Source organism: Osmerus mordax, chromosome 20 (assembly GCF_038355195.1).
Source record: "Osmerus mordax isolate fOsmMor3 chromosome 20, fOsmMor3.pri, whole genome shotgun sequence".
NCBI classification, from domain to species: Eukaryota; Metazoa; Chordata; class Actinopteri; order Osmeriformes; family Osmeridae; genus Osmerus; species Osmerus mordax.
Window position 1 is genome coordinate 2,755,105 of NC_090069.1, and position 27,799 is coordinate 2,782,903.

The 27,799-nt window shown below is 47.3% G+C and overlaps 1 protein-coding gene across 7 annotated transcripts; it reads right to left on the bottom strand.

The window, feature by feature from the left end:
• Positions 1-1,310: 1,310 nt before the first annotated feature.
• pik3r1 (phosphoinositide-3-kinase, regulatory subunit 1 (alpha)) lies at positions 1,311-26,843 on the bottom strand. 7 transcript variants are annotated; one of them, XM_067257942.1, is made up of 15 exons: positions 26,633-26,843; positions 25,428-26,080; positions 14,976-15,068; positions 14,638-14,712; positions 14,138-14,269; positions 12,626-12,827; positions 12,000-12,082; positions 5,342-5,543; positions 4,974-5,154; positions 4,713-4,838; positions 4,445-4,587; positions 4,142-4,318; positions 3,971-4,045; positions 3,429-3,599; positions 1,311-3,214 (listed from the first exon to the last, which is right to left on the bottom strand). In XM_067257942.1, exons 2-15 carry the CDS (start codon positions 25,756-25,758, stop codon positions 3,025-3,027), a joined length of 2,181 nt encoding a protein of 726 aa, XP_067114043.1. In that variant the 5' UTR covers positions 25,759-26,080; positions 26,633-26,843; the 3' UTR covers positions 1,311-3,024. The 7 variants fall into 7 exon arrangements, with proteins under 7 accessions (XP_067114043.1, XP_067114045.1, XP_067114044.1 ...); XM_067257944.1 differs by lacking the exons at positions 25,428-26,080; positions 26,633-26,843 and adding an exon at positions 24,876-24,892; XM_067257943.1 differs by lacking the exons at positions 14,138-14,269; positions 14,638-14,712; positions 14,976-15,068 and having other exon boundaries at positions 26,633-26,840.
• Between the last annotated feature and the right edge of the window lie 956 nt (positions 26,844-27,799).

A 27,799-nucleotide genomic window follows, 5' to 3' on the forward strand; every position in this document is an offset into this window, starting at 1 on the left:
TAACAAAGTCCAATACAGGTTTGAAGCAAAACCGGGGAACACTGGTAAATCTGAATATCATTGTTTCTGTGACAATCATCTCAAAGGATGACTATAAAATGAAATAGTTTTAGAGCCCAGAGGGTGAAGAGAAAAAAACCCCCTCAAAATGATGCAGAACAGTTTAGAGAAAAGACAGCTATTTGACAAACTGAAAAAAAAAACTCCATGATCACAGAACCAGGGGACGATAAAAATGATTTATCTTTAGGATTTGTCCCAGATACGACAACAGTAGATCCAAAAGCTAGACTTTTTCTTGCTCTATTTAATAGTCCAAATTTAATCAAAAAGAGCACAAAATGAGAGTTCAAAACAATGAAAACAAAACAATTTTAGGTTCCTATATGTTTATTGTATGCACCTTCCTGCCAAAGCAAACTCCTTGTCTGTGCAAACTTTCATGGCGAATAAATCCCATTCTGATTCTGATGATAATTTGGTCAAATACTGATACAAGACATCTCTTCAGTGTGGATACCTTTCCACCACTTGCACTAGAAAAGGTTGTATTTCTTTAAACTTTGTAATAATTGACATCTACTGCCAGGTTCACATTGTTATTGGGTTATTTATGTAGGAAAATAAATTGCTGTATAAACAGATTTAATGGCAAAAGGCACCCTATTTATTGTCCTGTAAAAAATGCAAAGCCTTTTTCCAACCAAAGAAATACAAATTGACCTACTGTATCACTGTCAACTTCTCTTTCAATAAAAATAAGAGATTCTATGGGTCTGTCTCCTGTTCCTCCATCAAATTGTAGAGAAGACTGATGGACAGTTCATGTGAAGAAAATCAAGTACAGACCATAATCAGGTATAACATAGAAGACTGAAAATGACATTTGCCATGTGAAAGGAAAATTAGGAAGGGAAATAAAGTACAAATTTTAATAGGTTAATTGTCGTACTACCAATTCATTTTATGTTACTCAAAGATATAGACGACGCATAATGTTAAACTTGCCAAAAGTGATCACGAGAGTAGATCAAATCTAAATCTTTTTAGGCGTTTAGGTCTACTTTGAACAAAATATCTAAAATAATATTGTTTTATAAAAATAATGGACTGGGCTTAAAAGGTAGGGAACTATGTTAAGCAATCTGGGGACAGATTTTCAAAATTTCTCAATCATCTGCTAATGCACCAGATCATCAAACGTCTGACATCTGAATTGTGCACACAGCAGACAATTAAACTCCTTTTCAGACACTTGAAATAAAGAACTGGAATAAAGAGTGACAATAATATCATAACATGACTAGGGGTTTGAAAACCAAGATGTCGTTCTCTCTAAATAACAGAACCTTCATTTATTGGCGTAAAATGTGTTCTGCAAATGAGCAATTACGGATTAGTTGAAATGAGTTCATCCACCCATGTAAACACAATTGTTTTCTGATACAGAAAAAATTACTAAGTGGACAATGTGTACGGGAAGATAAAATGTCTCCCAAATGATCTTTTAATAACAATTTCCATCATTTCAAGACACCGATTTTCTTGGATATCCTTGTAGGGACAGGTATTTATAACAAAATAAATCTTTACTGTTTCATTGGAGATGGTTGAAAAGGTGTGTACATGCATCATTGTGATTGCATTAATCAATCCTACTCCCATCATTCCATGAACAGAGTGCTGATACTGAAGTCTTTACATGTTTCAACAAAGAACTACACGAGGCTCTGTTAACGAGTTCTTGTGACTGAAGCAGCTTTCAAATACTCAAAAGGTTCTGCCTGAGAAGAACAATTTGAAGAAAAAAAACTAATAAAATACTTATCTTTTCATATTTATACCAGTTGCTGATAGAGTAATTTGTAATAAAGTATATGTTACTATTTACTTAAAAAAAATCTGAAGCAGTTTTTATCTTGGCATTTTGACACAAAATATCCACTGGGATATTTACATGGGAAAACCTTTTCAAGCAATAAAACAAGCTTACACCATGGGTTGCAACTGAATACAAACAACTTTGCAGAAATAAAGGAGGTACAGAATTGCATAGCAGATTAGAAGAAAATGAACAGGAAACTGAGCTTTTTGGTATGGTGCGGCAAATTTCATCATTGACATTCTCCTCTATGTACATAAGTATTTCCGTGTCAAATTCATTCATAGTTTTACTTGTCCACAGTAGAGAAGAGGTTTAAGTCTGCATGTAATGCTTGACAAGGGAAAAGCAGGAATCTTGTCATCTTGTCCTCTGTTCCTGATTCTATAGGAGTCTATAGGAGTCTTTTCAAGAAAAAGATTATACTTTGTCAAAAGTGCCATTTTGCTACATTTACCAGCTGATCCATGGTCTGTTACTAACACTTAACACACTTAACACAAAAAAATTGTGTCAGATCCCCCCCCCCTCCCCCCTACCCCAATAGCTTTCAAATTGTGAGTTTTGGTCACATGGACACACACAGACACGCGCACTGAGACACACACACACAGAGACACACACACACACACATACATATAGGGACACAGACATAGAAGGAGGAACCAGAAGGTTGTCGGGGAGGAGAAACAAAAGGGTAAAAAAAAAAATAAAAAAAACCCGAGATGCACTCAAGGGTTATCCGCTGTGTTTTGACATTCCGGCTGGTAAAGTTTTAAAAAGAACAAGCACCGTTAAGAAAAGGCCTCTATGTCTGTGTCCTCCACTCAGGGGGAGAGTTCAGCAGTTTCCCCTTGATTCTGTGCTCCCACAAAAGCATGCGAGAAACAAAACTACATTCAGGCTTGCCACTGCTCACAGTCAGTCACAGTCGCTGAAATGTTTTCAGGTTTCGTCCGCGTTCCGTCTACTCATTTCCTCTCACGGGAGAGGGGGGGGGGGAAAGTCTGTTAGTAGACAAGACACCGCCTTTAAAAAAAAATTCATTTCATCCTTGAGTCCAAGCACAAGTCGAATCTCTGTTTTCAAGGAGCAAGGCTCCTTTTAGGTTTTGTCCGAATCCCAAACGCGTGGAAGGGCCCTCACCGTCTCTGCTGGGCGTAGACGGGGTGTGCGAGCGTCACATTCAGAGAGTCGTTGTGCTGAACCAGCGAGGTGTGCTGGTAATGAAGGACCAGTTCTTTCAGGGAGCTGTACAGATTGTAAGGCTCAGCAAAGCCGTATCCTGAGGGCGTCTTGTTGATCACACAATGCTTTACCTCGCCGTCCACACTGGAGAGAGAAGACAGAGACCAAAAAAACAGAAACATGACAAGCTGCTCTGTGGGGGGGTGGGGGTGGGTGGGCGACATCATCATTCAATGACTGAGTATTTATAAAAAGTGTTTGGGAGAAGCTGAGTCTGGCTGCTTTGTTTACACCGCGAGTTGGACTGTGTCGTAAAAGTACGCAAATGCAACGTGAGAGGGGTGGGAAACCAACGTACACAACACTGCAGGCGTAGCACCCGGCTTTGCTGCTGTCTCGGACCAGGAATGTTCCGTCTCGCTTTTCCCGGAGGAGAACCTCGGCCTGCGTCCGGTTGAGGTTGCCCAGCTTCCAGGAACGCTCGTCGTGGTGAGGAAGGTCCTCGTCGTCCTCGACCATAGAATATTGACTGGGGGGGAAGGAGAAGAACGGGAGGGAAACGAGTCAGACAAAAGGGGTAGAACTGTGCTCAATATATATTACATTTACATTACATTTAGTCATTTAGCAGACGCCTTATCCATTTAGCAGACGCCTTATCCAGGGCGACTTACAGTAAGTACAGGGACATTCCCCCGAGGCAAGTAGGGTGAAGTGCCTTGTCCAAGGACACAATGTCATTTGGCACAGCCAGGAATCGAACTGGCAACCTTCTGATTACTAGCCCGATTCCCCAACCGCTCAGCCACCTGACTCCCCTATCAATATTTAGGGCTTCCCCCCCCCCCACCCCCGAATGTTTCCAAATCCTGCGTGTTTATTCAGGGGAACTGGACTTACTCCTCTGTGTTCTCGTTCTTGATTCCAAGCCACTCGTTAAGTTTCTTCTGCCTGACGCCTTTCTGTGTCAGCCACCTGAAACACACATAGCGCACCGAACCCGTCAGACACAGGTACGGAGACCACACACTGGCTTGAGCCTTGGGTGCGGTAGCGGAGGGAGGTACTTACATGAGGTACTGATCCCTGGTCTTGCGCAGCTGTATGAGGTCAGGCTTGATGCTGTTCATCCTCTTGTCGATCTCTCTGTAGTCTGCAGCCTGCTTCTTCAGGTCCTCCTCTAAGCGACGCTTGCTGTCCACTATCTCACTGATCCGAGACTTGAGTTTCTCGTAGTTACCCATGATCCTGTGGGGGGGGGGGGGGGGAGAGAGAGAGGAGGAACCGTTTAATTTCAAGATTTTGTCTTTTGACCCGTGCTCTAGAAACGCTGGACTGCAGAGTGGGTGTTGCGAGGGGGAGCTTGGTGCTCACCTCTGGATCTCCTTGTCGTTGCCTTCTCTCCTGAACTTCTCGATGTACTCCTTGCTGTACCTCTCCTGGGTCTGGCACTGCTCCTCGAAGATCTTGATGGTTTCGTTGAACGCCTCGATCGCCGTCCGTTTCATTTGGATTTCCTGAACGCAGACAAAGAAGAAAAAAGCCGGCGTGAGTTGTCTGACAAGGTCAAAATATCGCCGAGCGTTTTCTCCTATAAGGACCCTGTGACCTAGCTGCAGGGAGAGAGAGAGGAGGATCTGACCTGTGAGGTCCTGGTGTACTCCTCGTACAGCCGGTCGTACTCCTTGTTCTTCTCCTGATACTGCAAGTGATACTCGTGAAGCTTCTTCCCCACGGCGTCGATGTTGTCCTCCTTCACCACCTGATCCTGAAACGGCACAGGACGTTAGAAAGTCTTGTCGAAGATGCCGTAGGGTTTTTTTTCTCTGTTTTTAGCGCAGGGGGGGGGGGGGGGGGGTCTTCCCCGGCGGCGTGGCCCAGGGTTAGGGACTGCGTTGCGTACCTGCTGGTGTTTAGAGACGGGGTACAGCAACTTGACGTCGAGCTTGGGGTTGTACTGAGCCAGAGACTCGTTGCGATAGTGGTTGATGAGCTCCACCACCGAGCTGAAGGTCAGCGGGTCCGAGAAGCCGTACTTTCCGTCTCGGTGGAATATCTTGATGAGCTTATTGTTGCCTCCTTTCCTGTAGAGGACAAGGTAAAAAAAAAAAAAACTGTTACAAAAACAAACAACAAAGCACAAACAGCGGAATCGAACCCTGGGCCGCTAGCGTTAAGCCTTCGGCTCGTATGGCACGCGCTGTACCCGGTGAGCCACAGGGGTGCGCCCCTGGGCTGGGGGATTGGTGGCGGTGCAGGGCAGGGCCTCACCTCAGAGTCAGCGTGTAGTCTCCGTGCATCTTGGTGGAGGCGTCTCGGACCAGGAAGGTCCCGTCAGCCGTGTCCCGCAGCTTCTCGTTCACCTCCTCCCGGGAGATGTCCCCCCAGTACCACTCTGCGTCTTGCAGGACCATGTTATTGTTCATCCCGTTGTTAGTCACGGGTGCAGGCTTGGGCGGCTTCGGAGGTAGGGCTGTGTGCAGAAGAGGGGAGAGAACAAACCGGATGCTGAGTACAAGTGTGACACTGAAACGATCCCAGCAGCACAGCAAGAGAGAACTGCTACGATAAAACAAGGCCACGTGTGAAACTGCTAAGAGGTGATTTCGGGGCATCCGTTAAATCACTGCCGAGAGAGTGGGAAACATCAGTCTGTGCAAATCTGTGGAAAAGCATATTCAAATGGACGGCCATATCATTTACATTTAGTCATTTAGCAGACGCTCTTATCCAGAGCGACTTACAATAAGTACAGGGACATACCCCCCGAGGCAAGTAGGGTGAAGTGCCTTGCCCAAGGACACAACGTCATTTTTGCACGGCCGGGAATCGATCTGGCAACATTCTTATTACTAGCACGATTCCTTACCGCTCAGCCATCTGACTCCCCATATCAACCAAATGAAGCATCTGCTCCAGTTAGGTCTTATTGCCATCCCACTGTCCTCTTTCTGTTCCTCTCCCCTCTCTCCCCTTAATCTTTTCCACTTAATTAAACCGGGATGAAAGACTGCTGCTCCTCCCCCTGTGAGGCAGCATGAGCGAGGCAGAGAGAGGCACAGGCAATCATGAGTCAGGGAGAATGGACTGCTGCTCCTCCCCCTGTGAGGCAGCATGAGCGAGGCAGAGAGAGGCACAGGCAATCATGAGCGAGGCAGAGAGAGGCACAGGCAATCATGAGTCAGGGAGAATGGGTTTCATTCAGGAAAGAAAAAAACCTCCCTCCACCATCTCCAATCCCCAAAGGTGAGACGCAGTCATAAATCACGACGGAATAATAGGTGCGTCTGTTGTCCCAATTACACCAGAGATTATCTCTGTCTTTCCGCAGCGCAATTTTTAAAAATAAAAAATTACACAGCAAATCGTTCCGCTAGATGGGATGCAGAAGTAGTGGCAAGCAGAGATATAGCGCCTCAAACACACAGAAACCCCAAAAATCCACAGTAAATCACTGTGTCCTACAAGTACTGTGTCCTCGAGCTTAAAACCCATCTGAATTACATCACGTTCACATTTAGAAACAATAAATTCTCCTTCTTCTGGCTCGGGGGCAGGACTTTGTAAATGCGGTCCCACTCAGGGCCAGGTGTGTATCCTCTCTGTGCTGGCCTCTGGAGAGGGGAAATCACTCAATAGAAATGGCCTCATCAAAAAAAGCTCTAAGTGCTGCATTGGATTGGTTCATCAGCTGAGGGACATTAATCTGCAGGGGCTGGCTTTCTGGCTGGCTTTCTGGCTGGGTGGTTGGCTTTCTTGCTGGCTGGCTGGCTTTCTGGCTGACTGGCTTTTTTGCTGGCTGGCTTTCTGGCTGGCTTTCTTGTTGACTGGCTGGCTTTTTTGCTGGCTGGCTTTCTGGCTGGCTTCCTGGCTGGCTTTCTGGCTGACTGGCTTTCTGGCTGGCTGGCTTTCTGGCTGGCTGGCTTTCTTGTTGCTGGCTGGCTTTTTTGCTGGGTGGCTGGCTTTCTGGCTGGGTGGGTGGCTGACTGGCTTTCTGGCTGGCTGGCTTTCTTGTTGACTGGCTGGCTTTTTTGCTGGCTGGCTTCCTGGCTGGCTTCCTGGCTGGCTTTCTGGCTGACTTTTTTGCTGGCTGGCTTTCTGGCTCGCTGGCTTTCTGGCTGGCTGGCTTTCTTGTTGACTGGCTGGCTTTTTTGCTGGCTGGCTTCCTGGCTGGCTTTCTGGCTGACTGGCTTTCTGGCTGGGTGGGTGGCTGCAGGTCTCACAGGACAGGAAGAGCAGAGGCAGAGCTGAAATGGCAGGCAATTTTTAACCCCCAAATCTACGCTCCCTTTGTCCGCTGCCTCTGCATTAGGACCCTGTTAGGACCTTGCAAGGCACAGCACAGGAGGACCAGAGACAGCTAGCTAGCTGGGTTAAGAGAGACAGTACACTTTACTCTACATGTTCACCGACAGGAGGGGTGGGTGGGCGGGGGGTGAAAGCAGAAATACACAGACCACAACACTGGAAACAATTTCTGAAACAAGTGTTTCAGAAAGCCTGGCCTTACACTTCCTGTAACACAGTCCACCAGCCCCCAACTGAAGACATTGAGAAATAGCTGTAGAGGATTACAAAGTAGGCCCGTCTATATTCTGCTGTCTGAACTGTGAGCTCTAAGCCCCTATATCGGTCTGGCTTGTTCTGAAACCTTAAGTCTCAGCCAGACTCGGTTTCGTCATTCACCAATGCCAGTTGTCCTACCTGGAGGGTCCATCTCTATGTAAAACAACAGATCAGTCCCAAACTCCAAGTCCTCCATAATCCAAAAGCAGTGGTGTCGCACATCGAATCAACTGAATTGCAGATCAGAGAGGACACGCCAGCCCCGGTGTCTACGTACGACCGCCTTGCAAACCCATGTGAAAAGCAATAAAAGGGCAGCTTGCTTGGTAACGTGCTACCTCACTTACCACAGCCAATCGCGTGGGGGGACTGTCATCAACCCCTCTTGCATCTTTCGTTTCCCGAGAACGATGATGTCATTTTGAAAACTCACTACCTTCTTTTCTTTTTTCTTCTTTTTCTTTCTTCTTCTCAGACTCCTGTCCCCTATCCCGCATCAATCTGCTGTAGCACAGCTCAGAAGGTGCCGGTATAAACCAGAACGCAGACTAAAATAGACTATCTCCGTGCTGGCCTCGGCGTGCATCTGTCTCGATGCGAACCTAAACGTTCAACATCTTCTCTTCACTAGCGCAGAGAGGAGGGGGGAAGAGGACGTGCGGCCTCTCTCTCTCTGCCTCTCTCTCTCTCTCTCTCTGCCTCTCTCTTTCTCTCTCTCTGCCTCTCTCTTTCTCTCTCTCTGCCTCTCTCTCTCTCTCTCTCTCTCTCTCTCTCTCTCTCTGCCTGCCTCTCTCTCTCTCTCTCTCTCTGCCTCCTGCAGGCTGCTCAGCCCCTCCTCCCTGACTGTGTCGTGCGGCGCTGTAGTCCATCCCCCTTCTGGCTTGCAGACAGGCAGGCAAGGTCTGCCGCGCTGCAGCAGCACGTAGCCAGCCTGCAGGGTCCTAATGCCCGGGCCGTTCAGCGCTGCCCAGGGATCCGAAATACGCCAGTAATCCTGGTGTGTGACAATCCAGCGCGCAGTCATCTCAGAGCCAGAGCTGAGAGCCACCGAAATAGCTTCAGTTCTCAGTAGGTTTAAAAGAGGGTGGAACGTGGTCATCGTCAACCCCAGCCTAGTCTGGGGGGGGGGGGGGGATTCTTTCCAAACACAGCATGGGGGTGATGAAATAGGCCACATTGACCAAAAGTCAATAAACCAGATAAAACCTTATCTCAACGATAAAGTGTAGAGCTAGGTCCAATTCTACAGATATCCGTTAAAATCCCGGTCACATTTTGTAAAATATATACTATATCTGTTTGGTATTTTTTATTTTCTTTTACAAATATTGTCAAGCCCTAGGACAACGTACACATGTTTGTGTACAGTATAGAAGGAACAAGGTCCACAGTGTAATATTGCACGTAAGCATACCTTTTTCACGGTCATCATAAATCACCTGTTTTAGACCCTTTTAAAAAGGTCCCTTCCAACACAACGGTCTAAATGGAAAATTCCGCACTGTACTCCGAAGATAAATCAGAATGCCTCTTGACCCCACAGACCGACTGACTGGTATATGGGCCTGTAAGAACAGCCCTTAACAGTTCTACAGCAGCAGGAGAGAGAGAGAGAGAGAGAGAGAGAGAGAGAGAGAGAGAGAGAGAGAGAGAGAGAGAGAGAGAAAGAAAGAGAGAGGGAGAGAGGTTCAGATGGAGAGATCCTCCCAGAGGAGAACCTGTTTCCTGACAGCTCCAGTGACTGGTCGCCAAGAAACCGGTCCGCTCTCATTTCAACACCATAGCAGTCATTTCAGTTTGTGCCATTTCAAAAACCGCCTTGACTGGAGCCTAAAACTCCTCGCAAAAATCGAGACAAGTAACGGCATAGACCCGTCGAACCCTCACACTTACGTTGCAAGTTGTGCATGTTCTGCCGAATCACTCCACAACAGTATTGTGCTCCACCTCTCAAAGTGTATTAAAATCCAGTAGGTTTTTATATTTCAAGTCCTCCAGGAAAGTTCCATTCTGTGGCTTTAAGCACCAAAAGCTGGATGGGGTTCTGAAGGTTGTTAGTGGGGTGACGGCCGTGCGCGGTAAAATCCAGTTAATCTGTTGGCTCTGCGGCAGGTGTAACATGCGACTGCCTGCCTGCTCGGCTCCTGATCTCTAGACAGAGGAGTGAGCGTGACGGCTAGGTCCACGTGCCTCTCTCTCTCTCTCTCTCTTTCACTCTCTCTCTCTCTCTCTCTTTCACTCTCACTCTCTTCTGTAGCAGCGCCAGGTCGAGTGCGTGCAGGGAGGAGGGGGGGGGGGGGTGGAGGAGGAGGGGGAGAGTGTACTTGTTAATGATAAGTCCTAGCTGCTCTGCCTACTCTGAAACCCGGCCCCAGCGCCAACAGAGAATTCAAGCTTCCCCATACCACCTCCCTCTGCCCCCCCTTCCCTCTTCCCCCCCCCTCCCCTCTTGCCGCCCTCTACCCTCGGCCCCCCCCTGCACTCCCCTCTGCCCCCACCCCTCTCTCTCCGTCTCTCTGTTTGAAAAGGGCGGGGGAGGAGTGTTCAGTCTTATGATTAACTTGCACAGGTTCAAATATTTGCTGAGCTAGGCACTTTGAGGCAGGGAGGGGCATGTGGAGCAGTCAGGGAGAGGGGGGTGGAGGGTGAGGGGGGAGGAGGGTGAGGGGGGAGGAGTGTCGCCCTAGGAAGTAGGAGCAGCCGTCCCACTAACAAGAGGTGCTCTGTGGAGCAGACCAACTTTCCAGCCAACCAAATCTAAGTGGGCCTTTTGTCGCTTACTTAAAATAGGCTCCCAGTAACTGGGAGGAGGCGTTCAGACACACACACACACGTACGTGAACACACACACACATGTACGTGAAAACACACACACACGCGTGCTCTCATTCATAGAAACATACACACACAAAGTTGTTCACACGTACACCCACTCACACGCTGGGCTTTTTGAGAACTTACACATGTTCAACCTCAGAAACACGGCCTCGCGCTGAGACGGGGTGAGATCCAGCCAGCTTGACACATCTACACATCTGACCAGTTTGATATGAGCATGTGTGGTGCGGTAAGAGAGTGCCTTCGTGTGTGTGTGTGTAGGAAGAGTCCCAAGTCGACTCAAAAGAAAGAAAACTAGGCATTTACAGTTGGGTCTTGGCCTCAACTGCCGCCCACTGTGCCCGGCCTCCCCCATCGCCCCACTGCTCCTGCAGGTGCGAATTACCGACAGCTGAGAGTGGTCCATGCAAAGGGACGCTATAAATAGGCCCTAACAGGTAATAAACTGTTTAAACAGGCAGCCCGGGCCTGGGCCTCTGGTCCAGCCCAGCTCCAGACGGCGCTTTTAACTAGCGCTGTAAAAACACAACCGTGCCACGCAATTTTCTGTACTCCGAAACCACCACACTGGCAGATCCTCCTGGGACTGGAACTTAGACCAGCAAGCCTCGGAAACAAAACCGACCTTGTGCAGGGTAGGGAGATGTTTTACCTGTTAAGGAATTACTCTATTCCTCGACCTGTGTGTAAAAAAAAAAAAAAAAAAAAAAACGACAGCAGGAATTCCCCTGGGAGCCCAATTGTCGACTTGAACTTTGACTTACTCAAACAAGGTTTCATATTCAAATGTACACAAAGTATGTTCAGACCCACTTCCTAGGGGCTTTGGCATCACAAATATATGGTGGCCTGTATCCCTCAATTTGCAACATTGTTAAATCCAAAGCTGATCCCTGCTTGTCCCAGGATACTTAGTCTGTTCCAACACCATGTTATAACACAGTCAGGATTTATACCCCCCCTCCCCCCCACTAAACTAGCATCAAAAGACGTATGCAGTCCAGTTCCTGTTACAGAGAGGGCCATGGAGGTCCGAGTTCTGCACGTAGCCATGGAAGCTAGTTTTGATTCCCCTGGTTGGCATGCCAACAACGCAGTTCTTTCAGAGCCGTGCAGACCTCGTCCAGCATGCGTCGGGTCCAACGTCAGGCCTACGCTGGAAGCCAGGTCGAGGGTGCTCCAGTCTGCTCTGCTGCAGCACGGCGTTTACGAACTGCTCTTGAATCTAATAATAGCACAGGTCCCCTGCTGTTCTCTACCCCCGCAGCCCTTCGGTCACTCTGCCGAGCCCCGCCGCAGTATGAAATATGCATCTGGCCATTCAGCCGTCTCACGGCCCACGCACGGCGTTCACAATGGCGCGGAAGTCTAAATTGGTCGTTGTTGGGCTTTAATGGTTTTCGCCAGGCGATCGCTCCAGAGGTGAGAGGGAGAATTTAGCCAGGTGTGTGTGTGTGTGTGCGTGTGTGTGAGAGAGAAAGAGAGACATAGAGTGTGTTCAGGTATATGGAGGAGAGTGTGTTACCTGGAGCTGCCTGGCTTTCACTCCATTCGCTGGTCACCAGAGTCTCAATGATCTTGATGTGGGCTTCAGGGCTGGGTTCACAGCTACACAGAAGGAAAAAAGACACAGTCAAACACAGTCAGAGTTTCCAAGCCCCGACCGACTACTCCTGCTGTTGGGTTTAATCTGGGCTTGTCTCAAACTGATGGGAATTCAAGCCTTTCTCTTTTAATTGCACAGCACAGCTGGCAAACTGAAAATCTCCAACTCAACCCCCCCCCCCCCCCCCCCTCCCGTTAACGTGTGCACCCGACAGACTGAGATCAGGAAGCCGTTCCTGCCCCAGGCTCTCCCCCCTGCATGAGCCAGCATGCGTGAGCGAGCGAGCGTGCCTGGCTGTGTGCGTGCCTGCCTGCAGGTGTGTGTGTGTCGTCTGGCCGTCTCGACTCGTCCGGGCGAGCGAGCCGCCCGGTGTGTGCCGGCGTGAGTCACCCCCCGTCTTCGTGTGTGGCGCATTTTGTGTTTGTTTCGTAGATGTCTCTCCCGGACAGACCGCAAGGACGTGTCAGGTTCTACCCACCGCTCGCTTGTCTCGGGCATACTCCCCCCCCGTCCCGTCCCGTAGAGAGAGAGAGAGAGACACCCACCTGGTAGCCTGCTGTCTGAGGAGCACCGGGCTGAAGATCTCCCCCAGTGCCCTGGCGCTCAGCAGGTTCTTGGGCCCGTTGCGGCACACCCTGGAGAAGTGTCGCAGCAGGCAGTGGAGGGTGAGCCAGTACTGGGCTGGCAGGCTGGGGGAGCTGGCAATGCTTCTCAGGAGACGGGAACACTCCTCTGGGCTCGGCGTGTCTGTTGGACAGCGGGTCAGACGCATGCAGGGGGTCAGGGTGGTCTACCCAAATCTCAAGATTACCTTCAGTAACGTAGCCGCAGGGATTATTTATTTTTCAAGGGAGCACGGGACCCTCAAGTCCTGTTAAGCTAATGCTGAAACGTCAGAAAAAGGATTCTTTCCGAGCGACCGAAGTGTGAGTAGGAAAAAGAGGCAATGTGAACAGGTAGGGGTTGAAACCACAGTGCGATTGTGCGCTTGACAATGAGTGCAAGGTACACTTGCAGGTGATTGGCTGATCCGGAGATGCAGGAGATAAACTTTCAGGCTTGTTTTAGTTCCTATCAACCACAAGTATCCTGTTTCTGGCCATGTGACAGAGAAAACCCAACTCTCGATAACGGTGTGAGTTGAGGAGGATGAAGAGGAGCTACACAGACAGGAAGAAGAAGTGAAATGGGGTTTTAAAAAAATATACAGAGAGAACAGAAAGAAAGATGTAAATTCAGGAAGAAACGGAAAGCAAAAATAAGGGAAGGTGTGAGTGTGTTCTATACACCAGGTCCATCGAGTGGATATTGGCACTAGGAGCAGGTCTTGTGGGTTGTTGTTCAAAGGTACAGGACGTTCAATAGCAGCCATGGGGCAGATTAGGTTAGCAGGCTTTAGGTCATTCATTAACTAGACACACTGTGCCTTTGGGTTGAGGCACAGCCCCTCCAGACCGATATTCAGAGACAACAAAACGACAACAAAACTGAACAAAAACACAACACTGGGTCAGAAACTGACAGAAGCAGTCTTTGCTAGCACTTCCACTGACAGGAAGGAAATGGCTACTGGTGCTTTAGAATAACGATCGACTTACACCGAGTGACATCATGTGATCTGCTACGGTGATGACATGCTCTGGCAACATTCCAAACCACAGTGCTTCTCGACGCAGACGACAATGTCTCTCCACATTCAACACGCGCTGGACGTTTTTTTTTATACCCGGGCGAGTTAAGGTACCGATGACGGCTATGTGAGGTGTAGAACAGGCTTCTGTGTGACAGCAGAGCACTGGTTCTCAACACTGGTCCTCAGGGAACCCCTTGTCCTGCATGTTTGAGATGTTCCCCCTCTTCCAACACACCCCATTACAAATGACCGGTCATTACCAGGCTCTTGCAGAGCATGAAATCGAAAATAATTCAAATTCACTCATTTGATTCAGGTTTGTTTGGAAGAGGGCAACATCTAAAACATGCAGGTCGAGGGGGGTTCCTGAGGACCAGGGTTGAGAACCGGTGCAGTAGAGAGTCCCGATTGTGGCGTCGGTCACCTTGGGCGGCGCTGACCATCTGAGAGTGGATGACCACAGGGATGACCGGCTGGGGCAGATCCTGCAGGTATCTACGGAGACCGTCGCACAGCATCGGTAGCTCCATCTGATCCAGCTCCGCCGAGGGGGGGTCTGCAGACACGGGCCAGAGACAAGACTCAGGATCAGTTTGGTTTTGCAGACAACCTCCATGTCTGTGTACTATAGAGATGACCAAGGACCAAGGACCTCCATGTCTGTGTACTATAGAGATGACCAAGGACCAAGGACCTCCATGTCTGTGTACTATAGAGATGACCAAGGACCAAGGACCTCCATGTCTGTGTACTATAGAGATGACCAAGGACCAAGGACCTCCATGTCTGTGTACTATAGAGATGACCAAGGACCTCCATGTCTGTGTACTATAGAGATGACCAAGGACCTCCATGTCTGTGTACTACAGAGATGACCAAGGACCAAGGACCTCCATGTCTGTGTACAATAGAGATGCTACTCACCGATCTCAAAGCACTGTCTGACTTCCAGTCCACCGCCAGCTGTGAAGGTGCGGTACAGCGTGGGGTTGTCCAGACCTACACAGACACAGGCACATTAGACATGGCTACGGTCCCCGTTCCAGATTTGTCCTCAAGGAACTGTGTTTCCATGTAGGGTCTATCGAATGTTTACTTAAGGTTTTTTCCCGGTAGCGTTCTATACTAATGTGATTACAGATCTGGCAAAAGGTCATCAGACGGAACAGTCACAATTGGAACAGCAAGGTCCCAACGTGACACATGAGCGGTGTTTTCTTCCAAATTACAGGAGACCGGGGTGTCCAGTCTGCCCGGCTCACCTTTCCTCTCGATGGCCTCCAGTAGTCTGGCCAGCATGGGGGGGGCCGTCTCTGGGAGGGCAAACTGCTCCGTCAGGTCCAGCAGTACCAGGGCTGAGGGGTGAAGGGGGAACGTCAAGGTTGGGTCTCATTTACTTGCGTGACATCCAAGACCGAAGTGGCACCCCCAAGGGGAGGCCAGGGGGGGCCACAACCACCCGGATACAATTGCTGGCCTCCCCACTGTCCCCCCCCCCCCACCCTCGCGAGTCAGAGTTATCCGTATTAGTCTATGCACATCAGATCATTTGTAACATTAACTGGTAAATAACAAAAACAAAGGAGATAGAACAGTATATCAGCATGCAATTCCATAACTCTCATATTGACTTCAGATATGGGTTTTCATTTTGGTGTGCCACCCCAAGCCTTTCAGTGGTCACATCTCGCCACCCCCATGAAACTATGTCTGGGGGCACTGAAGATTTGCATTTGAGCCAACATAGGCAGTTACGGGTGTGGTCGGTGTTTGTAAACCAAATTAAAACTCGGAGGAAACGAAATTCAACAAGCCGAGTGAAAATATCGGCCTCGTTGACAAAGATGAAAAAGAGAAGAAAAAAAAGTTCAATTTCAGACCTACAATGTCATTCAGTCTAACCAAAAAATGCACTGCCATTCGCCGCATGCTCAGACAGCCTATTAATAAATATGTGCCTTTCAGATCGTTCCGTTCACATGGCAAGGTACTGAGCATGGAGTGTAAGAAGGTGGGGTGGATTGGAGTTTCACTTCAAAGCCACAGACACAAGACCAAAGGGGTGTTGAGTAAGACCAAAAAGCAGGAGAGCACAACAGCATGATTCAGATTGAGAGGTGCTGAGCACTAGGATACCATTAAGGTAGAGTTGGGGTGGATCAAGAGGCTAAGCTAACAGCTTCTGATATGCATGAGGCAAGCCAGGTCTGGCGTTTTCGCTAGTTTTTTCACGAGATCTTAGCATCCAGGTGTGGACATGAAAGGATTCAGGGGGCTGGCAAAGATTTTATTTGGCTTTACGAAAGGTTATTTTGAAGAGCGATTTTCTGAAAGGGCTAACTGTTCGAGACTACGAGTGTGTAGTTTCAAACGCAGGGGCATGAATGGAGCCCTTTTTACGTTTCCTTATTTTCATTTCTCTGTACCCTGAAATTATATATGTATATAAAAAAAATCAAACAGGGATTAAACGGACATCCAGCGTAGCCATTTGCACATACAAACTAGTCATTAGCCTGGAAATGTTTGCTTCCTCTCGAGAACGGTTGCTAGCCAGGTAAACTAACTAATGACCGGCCATATTTAATGGTTCTTCCCCGTTTGCTAACGCCGTGAAAAAAAGAAAAGGGGCAAGCTGCGTGACTGTGAATTTAACGGATTATCAAAAACCAAACCCCCTAAAATGCAACACTCAGTGGAAGACTAGTCATCTGGAAGGCATTAGTGCGAACAGGCTTGGCCTGAGAGAGAGAGAAACAGAAAGGAAGAGAGAGAGGAATGGAGAGAGAGAGAGAGAGAGAGAAAAAGAGAGAGAGAGGAATGGAGAGAGAGAGACAGAAAGGAAGAGAGAGGAATGGAGAGAGAGAGAAAAAAAAGAGAGAGAGAGAGGAATGGAGAGAGAGAGAGAGACAGAAAGGAAGAGAGAGAGGAATGAAGAGAGAGAGAGAGAGAGAAAAAAAAGAGAGAGAGAGAGAGAAAAAAAGAGAGAGAGAGAGGGGGGAGGGGGGGGGGTTTCTGAGAATCTGAAATCCTTAACTTGGAAAACAGAAGTTTCCCTAAATAGAGATGTAGACACCCAGTGCCACCTTTGCACACCTTGACAGTGTAACCTTTTGCCCAGACAGATACCCTACACTGCTAGCTGTCCTCTGCCAAACCTGCTTCTGGGAAAGTCAATTCACAATCTTGGAGGCTTAACCCCGTCTTAAACCAGAGGTGACGAGTCTCGGTGTAATCCTGGACTCAGATTTGAATTTCAACTCTCACATTAATAAAGTGACCAAAACAGCTTTCTTTCACCTGAGGAATATAGCAAAGGTACGACCATTCATAAACCAAAATGATGCAGAGAAGTTAATTCATGCTTTTATATCCAGCCGGCTGGACTACTGTAACGCACTTTTCACTGGTCTTCCCAAGAAAACCACTGAAAGACTACAGCTCATTCAAAATTCTGCAGCTAGATTATTAACCAAAACTAAAAGGAGAGAACACATTAGTCCTGTCCTAGCTACTTTACACTGGCTCCCTGTTACCTTCAGAATTGACTTTAATGCTTTTCCTCACATACAAAGCTCTACACAGACAAGGACCTAGCTACATTGCTAACTCCTTTATAAACTACACACCAGCTAGAACACTGCGATCATCAAATGCAGGCCTATTAGAGGTCACCAGAAGCAGTCATAAGAAGATTGGTGATTCGGCCTTTGTCAATTACGCCACAAAACTATGGAACAAATTACCCATAAATATTAGGGAAGCAAACACTCTAGACATTTTTAAAAGACAGCTTAAAACCTACCTTTTTACCGAAGCATTTAAGTAATTTTATCTCAAAAGGGTTTTCCTACTTTTAAAGTTGTTTTTTCTCTTGAACAGAGATCTTATTGGGATTTTTATTTTAGTTTGAATTGTTTATCACTTGTATTATTGTTTTTATTGATTTTATGTAAAGCACCTTGAGCTACAATTCTTGTATGAAATGTGCTATATAAATAAAGTCTTACTTACTTACTTACTTATAATCTGTGGTTAAATTTACACCTGCCCTCCAGCGTGTTACATGTCCAAAAGATAACTGGCCGAGCACAATGAATGTCTATTCCATGTAGCTGACAGATTTTATTCCACTTAAAACAGGAACATGGCACTTGACAAAGGCGGAATGCTGTTTGCACACACACAATGGGAATATGGGAATCGTGTTTTAAGAGCAAGTTGCTTGTACGACCGATGTGTTCTTAGACATTTGCGGTAGAGCATCGTCGCGAGACTATACTATATTCAAAGTCATTTCTCAACTGCCCAACTGCCATTCTCTGGAACCACAGGGCTATTTGAGGTGTCAGGGTCTAGTCTTCTGTTTATTTACTCTATCCATAGCTGCCCTGTGAGTGACACGCGGAGGGATCAGATAGAGTTGCTTCTTGGTAGCGTCAGACGACCTGCTCGTTCCAGTTGGGCCGGGATGGTGTTGAGTGACACACAAAAAATGGCAGAAATGTGGGGAGCCATCGGTTGGTGATTTCCATGCTGGCACAGGAACAAGTAGGCTCTGAGAATGTCTCTGATGGGACACCTCCGCCTCGGGCAGAGAGAGAGAGAGAGATGGAGAGAGATAAGGAGAGGGTGGCAGATAGAGGGAGAGCAGGAGATGTGAGATAGACGGGTGGGGAAATGCAGAGATAGAGACAAAATGTACAGGTTGAGCAAGAGAGAGAGAGAAATGTAGAGATGGAAGGAATGAGAGAAATGTAGAGAGAGAGAGAGAGAAATGTAGAGAGAGAGAGAGAAATTTAGAAAGAGAGAGAGATAGATGTATAGGGAGAGAGAGAAATGGAGAGAGATGTATAGAGAGAGAGAGAGAGAGAGAGAGAGAGAGAGAGAGAGAGAGAGAGAGAGAGAGAGAGAGAGAGAGAGAGAGAGAGAGAGAGAGACAGAGAGAGACAGAGAGAGAGAGAGACAGAGAAACCATACCCATACAGGGCCCCTTTGCTTTGGCCTGCATAAAACTCGAGTGAATGCAAACATGCAAGGGGAAAGAGCTGGTCTCACTGCCTCTTAAAAGCTGTGTTTCTAAATGTGAAACAGGTTCTTTCAGCACGAGAACATTAGAATACCAATGCACAATGCAAATCCATGAGTACAAATGCTGAGACTAGTAAAACACAACATGGATTCACTGTGCAGGAAAAGATCATTTAATGATATGCTTACATAAACATTGGTCTTTGCACCAAAGGTCTTTCTCGAAAATTGCCTCCTTTACCTCGGATACGGACATGAATGTGTTAAAATTCACCACAGTCTTGTTTTCACAGCAGCTGATCCTCTGAACCAATCAGGATCCTCTGTTCAAACTTTCTCCCAATACGAGAAGTCAGTTGCCCTGGCAACTCGGGTAAGGAGAGTGAGGGTGAAAGAGGGGCCCCATGAACAAGTCTCCACAAGCCTGCATGTTTAACAGACCTTCTCATAATATCCCAGAGGGCCTTGCTCATTCTGTACATCTGACTGACTGACTGACTGACTGACTGACTGTCAGCCAGCCAGCCAGCCAGCCAGCCAGCCAGCCAGTCAACCAGCCAGTCAACCACAGGTTGAGGAAGTTGGAACAGCTGCCCCTAGCATTGCTGTAGTTCCAGTTCAAACAGTACAGAATCTGAACTGGCTGAACTGCAGACTGTGCCTTGGGCCAGAGAAGGGGCACCACAGACAGGAGAGACTAAAGATAGCGTACACTTTGGTTAAATTTAGAGAGCCCTGCTCAAGTGTACTGCATTTTTAGAGGTTGGGCTATTTCTTCTTGTTTGGAAGAAAAAGGTCTGATTGAAACGTGCCTCTGAAACCTGAGGATGATCCTAAAATATATATATACTTAAAAAGTATATATGAGATGGCTGTCAAGTTATGACAGACTTAAGAGGGCAAAACCTGAAGTGTTTGATGATCGATTTCTCATTACCAAGTCTGTGAAATGAGGATTTGAGCAAAACCCACTGTCATCATTGCAATAGGCAAGTATGTATATGTCTGTATGTCTGCTCTGCTTACTGGCGTGCTGGGGTGCAAGACCTTGAGCTTCTACACATGAAACGGAAGCGAAGGTACAGCAAAAGTCAGGCAATGTCTCCCCCTGTAGGACGACACGTGCAGTGCATAAACTAAGAGAGCCAATGAAAAGCCTGTTGCTACAGCGTCGGCTGCAGGGCAGTTTGGACACTACTGAGAGGCAAAATTGGGTCTACCAGAGCAAAGGATGTTAAATGGGGCAAAGTGTGAAACATATATTTGTGATAGACCTTCAGTAGTTTATTACGATATTCTAAATAGTACATTTTTATTTTACCCCTGTATTTCAGTCTCAATCTACTCACACTTACGTTAGTCTGATAAGGAAACTAACCCATGTCCATCATAACTGTACAGCTGAAAGTCAGACTTCCACCAGACCCCCCCCTCTCTCTCTTTCTTTTTTCCCTCTCTCCCACTCTCTCTCCCTCTCCCTCCCTCTCTCTCCCTCTCTCTCTCTTCCCTCTATCCCCTCTCTCGCTCTCTTTCCCCCCCTCTTTGATCAATTGACATAACCAGAGTGAAACCTATCACATTCGGTGAAGACACTCGGTATTCGAGACGCGCTGGCTTGAGGTATTGAGACGGCCTCCAATCCCATCCCCTTCGCACTGTTACGTAACGCCACACCTCTTGTTCAACTTGAGCCTCACACGAATCCCTCAGCATGCTCGGATAGTCCACAGCATATTTCAAATGTCTCTCCTTCCCCTCCTTCTCTGTTCTCTCTCTCTCTCCCTCCCCTCCTTCTCTGTTGTCCTCTACCTATTTATTTTTCCCCCTTTTACCCCTCTATCTTTCTCCCCCTCCTTTTTCGTTTTTTTTCAAACTCTCTCTCTCTCTCTCTCTTCTCCCTCTCTCTCTCTCTCTCGCTCTTCTCCCTCTCTCTCTCTCTCTCTCTCTCTCTCTCTCTCTCTCTCTCTCTCTCTCTCTCTCTCTCTCTCTCTCTCTCTCTCTCTGTCTCCCTCTCTCCCCCCTCTCTGCAATGAGTGGCTAATCCTGCTAGCAGACATGCTTTGCCTCCAGTAAGAAGATTTGCCAATTCAGACTTCAGTCTCTGAAGGCGATCAAGTAATGAAAGGCATATGTGCGTTCTCTCACGCACACAGGCCCATAAAACAGGCTTTTACTGGAATTGTGCAGCCCAACGTAGTTTGGTGGGGGCTTAAAAAAGAGAAATCCAATTACAATGTGGATAGTCTTTATTGTGCTCTTAAATTACTTTTTTTCCACTGGATATTTGAATATTGTGATTCTGGGAAGCACTGATATACACGAGCAGCTCAAATGTGATTATGCCGATATCCTCTGAGATCACAGGGGAGAAACAAACAAACAGAACAACGACGACACGTGTGGGCTGCAGAACACTTAGCCCAACGAGCGCACATTCACGCAGAAACGAGTATCGCCAACCTCAAGAGACGGGGCAGTGAGCGTTTCGCACGGCCGGAGGACAAAAAGGTGAACCCGACACCAGCACGTGTGGCTAACCGCTGAGCGAGAAGCAGTGATGAGCCGACACTGTGTGAAACGGCCACCGTTCGGCTCCCATTGACAGGACATCCATTTATTGTTCCGGCAGCATTGTGCCCCAGTTTACTGCAATCAGCACTTAGTACAATACTGATTCATTGCAGCGCCCACAAATCAGTCTACCATGCAGTCTGCATGCCCCCTAGCCTTCCAGCAAAGAAGCACCCCCCCTGTCCTCGACGAGCAGAGCCACCAGCAGCCCCGCAGAGAAGCGCATCACATTAGAGCCCACTGTCACATTATGCAGCTCAAATAATGCCTTCGCTTTTTTTTTTTGTGTTGCTACTGCCTTCAGATGGGGTCAGTAATCCATCACAGGCCCTGACTACAGAAGATTACAAACGCTCTCCGTACCAGCGTTTGGAGGGGGGGGGGGGGGGTGTCTTTGTGGAGCAGAGCAACAATTCTCCTCCAGAAAAACTGCTCAATGCAGCAGATGTTCATCTGAGTGGCGATGAGGCCCCTGAAGGGGAGAGAGCTTCATGATCCTCATCTCCAGCTATGCAGTGTGCTCTACACTTCTCCCTCACTGTCTCTCTGGACAGCCATTGTCTTTCCTGTGATGGAAATGTCACCGGGGGGGCTCCAAATATCGTCTCACTTCCTTTCGATCTTTGTACACGGGACAGGCTATACGCTAACTATATTCCACTATACCACTCGAATAAGTCTAACATGAGCATTCCTATCTTCCCCCAGTGTCTCTCTCTCTCTCCATTTTTCAGTGCGTCACAGACTCCCTTCCCTCCTGTGTGAGAAAGTTACAAAACAGCACTCAACTGTGCACATGGTACAAGCGCACTTGAAGGATACTCAAGGCATGAAGATTTGGCCGGAAATGTCACAGAGAAGATAAGACAACTGATAAAAGTGTTTTATCCGTACACATCGCCGGACGAAAATATCTCTCCGTAATTACGAAAAGGGGAGCGCTTGGTACAGAGAACTGCAAACACGTGTCGACATGGACCAGCGACTACCAATAGCGTCAAATCTTTTTCCTGAGCAAGACCGAGCAAGTAGTCGGAGCCTCGCAAGTAACAATCAGATTTGCCAGAGTTTATCTGAACCCTTTCGAAAAGAACAGCCTCTACCGAGGACGGTTGGAGGAGAAAAAGCAAACATGAACTTTAAACATTGAACTTCAGGGAACTGAATGTTCGATGCAACAGATGGAGGAGCCTGTCTTACACCCATCAACTCTTGTCAACTGAAGTGGACGTTTGTTGACGTTGCTGCGATAAGAGATTATGAACTAGATGGTGCAAAACGAATAAAAAAAAAAAGGTTATGATGCGCGGTAATGCAAGAACCACATGTCTGTTGGCACCGGCCACGACAGTTTTATAGACATAAACCAGTATGTTCTAGTTTCCATTAGTGAGTCACACTAACATCAACCTCGGCTGTTTATAACTTGCCTGTTCAGGGAGCATATCCATGACCCATACACGAGAAGTTCTGGGCATTCTCGTTTTAGCCAAGAGAGAGAACGGAAGTTCGAAGTGAGACTTTATTATCTGTCGTTTCAGGCTCACAGTTCCCTCTGTGTGACTTACTGGCTGGCCTGGACACATACAGTAGAGACCCTCTCGACAGAGAGGCCCTGTAAAGGAGCAAATACATTAGTATTCTAAAAACCCAGGGCTGCTGGTATGAGGCAGAATATTTCTACAGCCAGACTCTCTTTCTTTCCCTCCCTCCCTGCCTATCCTCCCTCCATCCCTCCCTCCCTCCCTCTCCCCCTCCCTCCCTCCCTCTCCCCCTCCCTCCCTCCCTGTCTCCCTCCCTCTCCCCCTCCCTCCCTCGCTCTCTCCCCCCCCCCCCCTCTCCCTCCACATCTGCTGTTCTGAAGTAAACCCCTGTGGCTCAGAGTGCAGAGGCCCCTTTCCAAGACTCCGAGTTCCCCTCTCTCCCCCAGCCGGAGCCGACTCCAGGAACATTATCAAAACATTAAAAAAGAGGAGGAGCAGGAGGAAGGGGGGAAGTAGGGAGGGAGGGTTGGGGCACTGAAGCGCTGGAGGAGAGGGAGTGAGGGATCTGCCAGATCTCTCAGTGGCGGGCAATAAATCACCACCACTCTGAAGCAACAAGAAGCCTTGCCTCCAACTCAAAGCGCTCAGCCTCCCTACAGCCCCTTGCTTTAGCCCCCCAGGTCTAAGCCCCCAGAACTTCCAATGCCCACCCCCTTACAGCCCCTCCTGCCAGCCACCCCCAAACACCCCTCGCTCTCCCCTTCTCCAAGGCCTCTAGCACCCCACACAGGCCCCTTCCCTGTTCAGGCCTAAGAGCCCCGGATCTCTCTCTCTCTCTCTCCCTCTCTCTCTCTCTCTCTCTCTCTCTCTCTCTCCCTCTCTCTCTCTCTCCCTCTCTCTCTCTCTCTCTGCTGTGACACAGAGACTTTTCTTCTCCTGGTGCTACATTCACACTCTCTCCAGCCTCAGCACTGCCACTCAACCGAGCAACAGCCATTCAACACATGCCCCTTCTTACGGATCTTTACTCGCCCTGCTAGGTCCAGCAAAGAATTTCACAATACCTCCACAAAGGTCACCCACTGAAAACCAACTAAGTAACCATAGTTGAGCTAAGGCATAGGCTAGCAAGACAATACAGTATTCATAATGACGGTTCATCTAAAAAACTAAAACAAATACTTGTTGGGCGATGAGGCCATGTTCAAGTCTGTAATTTATAACGACTTGTCTTACTTGCAGATATCAAAGACTATACAACATGAAAGTTACTGGAGATTTCTCTCTCTCCCCCCCCCCCCCCTTAACCTCCCTGTGGCCAAGAGCACAAATGTGGGAACTAGCACATCGTAAGAAGGCCTAAGTAATCTCCCTAAAACATGCGTCATATGTTGATTAGTCAGCAGAAAACAGCATGACTGACGCGAGACTCTTCGAGTGTATGGGAAGTAACACAGGAACTGGTTCTAGCGTCCACTGGTGACGCTCGTCCCAGATGCACTCAAGACCACAATGCACTGTGGTCTGGACACCAGCAGTATCATTGCTCTCGGGCCTGGTTAGCATTCAACTGGCCTCCGGATATCTGAGCAACAGCGTTTTATATCAAGGCTGCAATTGTAGAGCGATGTAAGCACACTTTCCCAGCAGTGTTCAATGTAAACACAGGCCTGAAGAAACAGTATATTTGTAATGTAGGCCTAATGGAATACCAGGAAAGAGACAATCTAACGATGTTTGGAAACAATGGAGATATTTTTTAGACGGAGAAGTTAAGCTGAAAGGGAAAGAGAGGATGAAAATGAGAGAGAAAGAGAGACAGAGAGACAGAGAGAGAGGGAGAGAGAGAGAGAGAGAGAGAGAGAGAGAGAGAGAGAGAGAGAGAGAGAGGAAGAGAAGCAGTTACTTAAACCCATTTAGGACAGATACATTGAAAAAGGAACAATTTAGACAAATCACGAATCAATTTCCTCTTTCTGTTGATAAAAAGCTTCAGTCAGCGTGACAAACACTTCTGCATCTCTACTCATCTGCATCTCTAGTCATCTGCCTCGGATGTTGTCTAAGGACACCTACGCTTCTACCAGACTCCATGGCAACAGATTTCCACTGGTCTTATTAGGTTGTGGTGGATGCACGCACGACTCATGCACTTCAATCGGTGACGCACTTCTTCCTGCTGAGTTAGGAGAAAGTGACCCAGCGTCACGCATGTCCAATCTTTCAGGATGAGAGGAAAAGCCATATTGATTACTTGAGGAGAAATATGGATTGCAGGAGCCAATACGATTCACAAGTCGATCCTTGTTTGGTTGGGTCAAAAGAGTTTCCGCTCCAAGACCAAAGACTATGGGATTATTGCTCATGTTCAAGCGAAGAGAAGAGAAAGTACTGTAGGTCAAATTAAAAGGGGAAATACAATTAACAGTAACCTAATCATTGTTTGTTATGTGTTGTGGTTTAATGGAATATGGATAAACTAAGTAGTAAGACAACCTTTGGTAACGTGTTTGTTTTAGTCCCCATCAAACCTACAACAAGAAGTCATGGGTGTCACAGTCAGGAGTAGGTCAAACCTGTAGTGAAATGTTTTATTTCCCTCCCCCCCATTTCAATCTAAACACTCACCTTGTTCAGAATCTGAGTCTGTCTTGGAGGAGCGTGGTGCCACTGGTAACGGTCTGGCAGGCCTTGGTTTGGGAGTGGGAGGAGAGATCCTCTTCTTGCCAATGAACTCGACATATGTCCCTGGGAAGTCCCCTTTTTCCTGAGTGGTTTCATTAAAGCCAGGCAGCCAGCCAACGTCCTCTGGTCTCTCCTCAAGTCCTTCACTGTACCCAAAAGCCACCAGGGCCCCTTTGGTCACCATCAATATATCCCCAACATGCAGGTCAATGTCCTCCTCTCGTTCCTTCTTGTAGTCGTAAAGCGCTCTGTACTGATACCCTTCCGCACTCATGGTGACCACTTGGTTTCACTGTGTTCTTCGGAGTAAAAATACAGACCCCTGAACTACTTGATTGACAGTATTTCTACTGATAATAGTTTGTCTCTGGGTTTCTTTATCTATATATGCAACGTGTGAGCAAAGCACACCGTTGCCAAAACACCCTTACGAAATGTAACTGCTGAACAATTGTGATTTTTCTCTTTGCTACATTCTCTACCGTTCAGGTCATTCTTGAAACACTGCAATCCACCCCACCGTTGTGGTGCCTCGAGGCAAGCAGTACGTTCCCATCCGTGGCCCGCAGCGCTGGCCTTGAAAACGCCCCTCGGATCTACAATACAGACAGAGGGCCATTAGAAACAGGTTGCGTAAGACTGCATGACATCTTCTTACACAATGTTCAGTAAATGATTGAGAGGACCACTACATTGTCCATCGTTTATACTATATGACATTCGTTTTGATGCCTACTTAGTTTCCAGTAACAATTGTAAAGGGCACATAAGACAGTTGGAGTCTAAAACCTTTCAAGCTAAAAACGGTAGATTATATGAACGAGTTGAGAATATTCCTCCCTATTTATAGTTAGCTACAAAAGTATGCAGTTTCAGTGTGGTTGCATAAAGTTGCTAGCTAGCTAGTTGGTGCTGTTGGCTAATGCATTCGGCATTAATAGTTACTCAGTCTTCACTATAGCTCGCTAAAGTAAAGTTTTAGTTCCTACAGATCTAACCCTTTAATCTTATAAACTACAGTCCCTTTGAGCTGTATATGTGCTTTGAACACTAATATTTATGTTAGCAAAAATCATGTTTCCACAAAAGGTACATGCAGTATTACAACACCCACACGCTGAGTACAGAAGTGCGAGCTGGGTACTCACTTGCATGAAAGGGCCCGCGAGCTGAAGAGTCAATGAATACTCCTTGCCGTGTAAAATTCCAATTCGGTTGATACAATGGCAAAATATATCCCTGCAATGATTCCTAACGCTAAACACATTTAGTACCTAAAAAAGTTTACACTCACTCGACCAACATTTTTTTTAAGTAGGTAAAGATTAATTCGCCAACTGTAACGGTCCGTACACTATCGATAAACGGGACGACTCCGCCCGTGTAAAATGCTTTGGGAGCAAGTGCGAGAAACTGGCTACAGCCTAGAACCACGCACACTAGCTCGTCTGGATGTCAATCAAAATGCGTAATCGTATGGTTCTCGTTTAAAATTCCCGGTGCACGCCATGGGCGTACGTGTTACTTTTTGCCATTGTCAAGTGCCCAGAAGAGAAATCCCCGCTCAGCCGGCGTGCAACTGACTAATAAACAAATGTATTATTCATATTACGTCCCTGTATGTAATCGAGACTTTTCCTCAATGTACAGCTTTCTCGCACGCAACCAGTAGGACACACATGAACCTCGTTCAGGAAAATTACATAACTTTTTGTCGAGGAAGACTGTCAACTAAACGTATTACTATTACTGTCATTCTGACCAGTGTTGTGTATTTTTGCTGCTACACAAATTGCATATTGTCTTGTGTCTGTAACCCAAGTAATAGCCTTACATTATCGTAAAAATATGATGTTGTATTATATGTAAAGCACTCATTCAAAGAGTTCCTCGAACCTAATAAATGGGTCTATGTATCCTGTAAGTTCATTTTCAATTGTAAATAAAGAGGTCCTTCATGTTTTTACACACACAAGAGTAGCCTACAAAGTGATAGTAGCTACAATTGTGCTATCAAGTAGATTAGAAGCAGTGATTTTCCAAAGCATCTATATTCATTTACATTTACATTACATTTAGTCATTTAGCAGACGCTCTTATCCAGAGCGACTTACAGTAAGTACAGGGACATTCCCCCGAGGCAAGTAGGGTGAAGTGCCTTGCCCAAGGACACAACGTCAGTTTGCATGACCGGGAATCGAACTGGAAACCTTCGGATTACTAGCCCGATTCCCTCACCGCTCAGCCACCTGACTCCCTATTCAAACGTATTCCTGATGATACATGTGTTTTTCAGTCTGAAATGTAATCTAAGA

Coding starts and splice junctions, on each gene's coding strand:
- pik3r1 (XM_067257942.1), bottom strand. CDS start 25,758: ATGAGTGCGGAAGGGTATCAGTACAGAGCGCTTTACGACTACAAGAAG. Junction 4,319..4,444: donor AACGACAAGGAGATCCAGAG/GTGAGCACCAAG, acceptor CCCCCCCCACAG/GATCATGGGTAACTACGAGA. Junction 4,046..4,141: donor ACCAGGGATCAGTACCTCAT/GTAAGTACCTCC, acceptor TGTGTGTTTCAG/GTGGCTGACACAGAAAGGCG.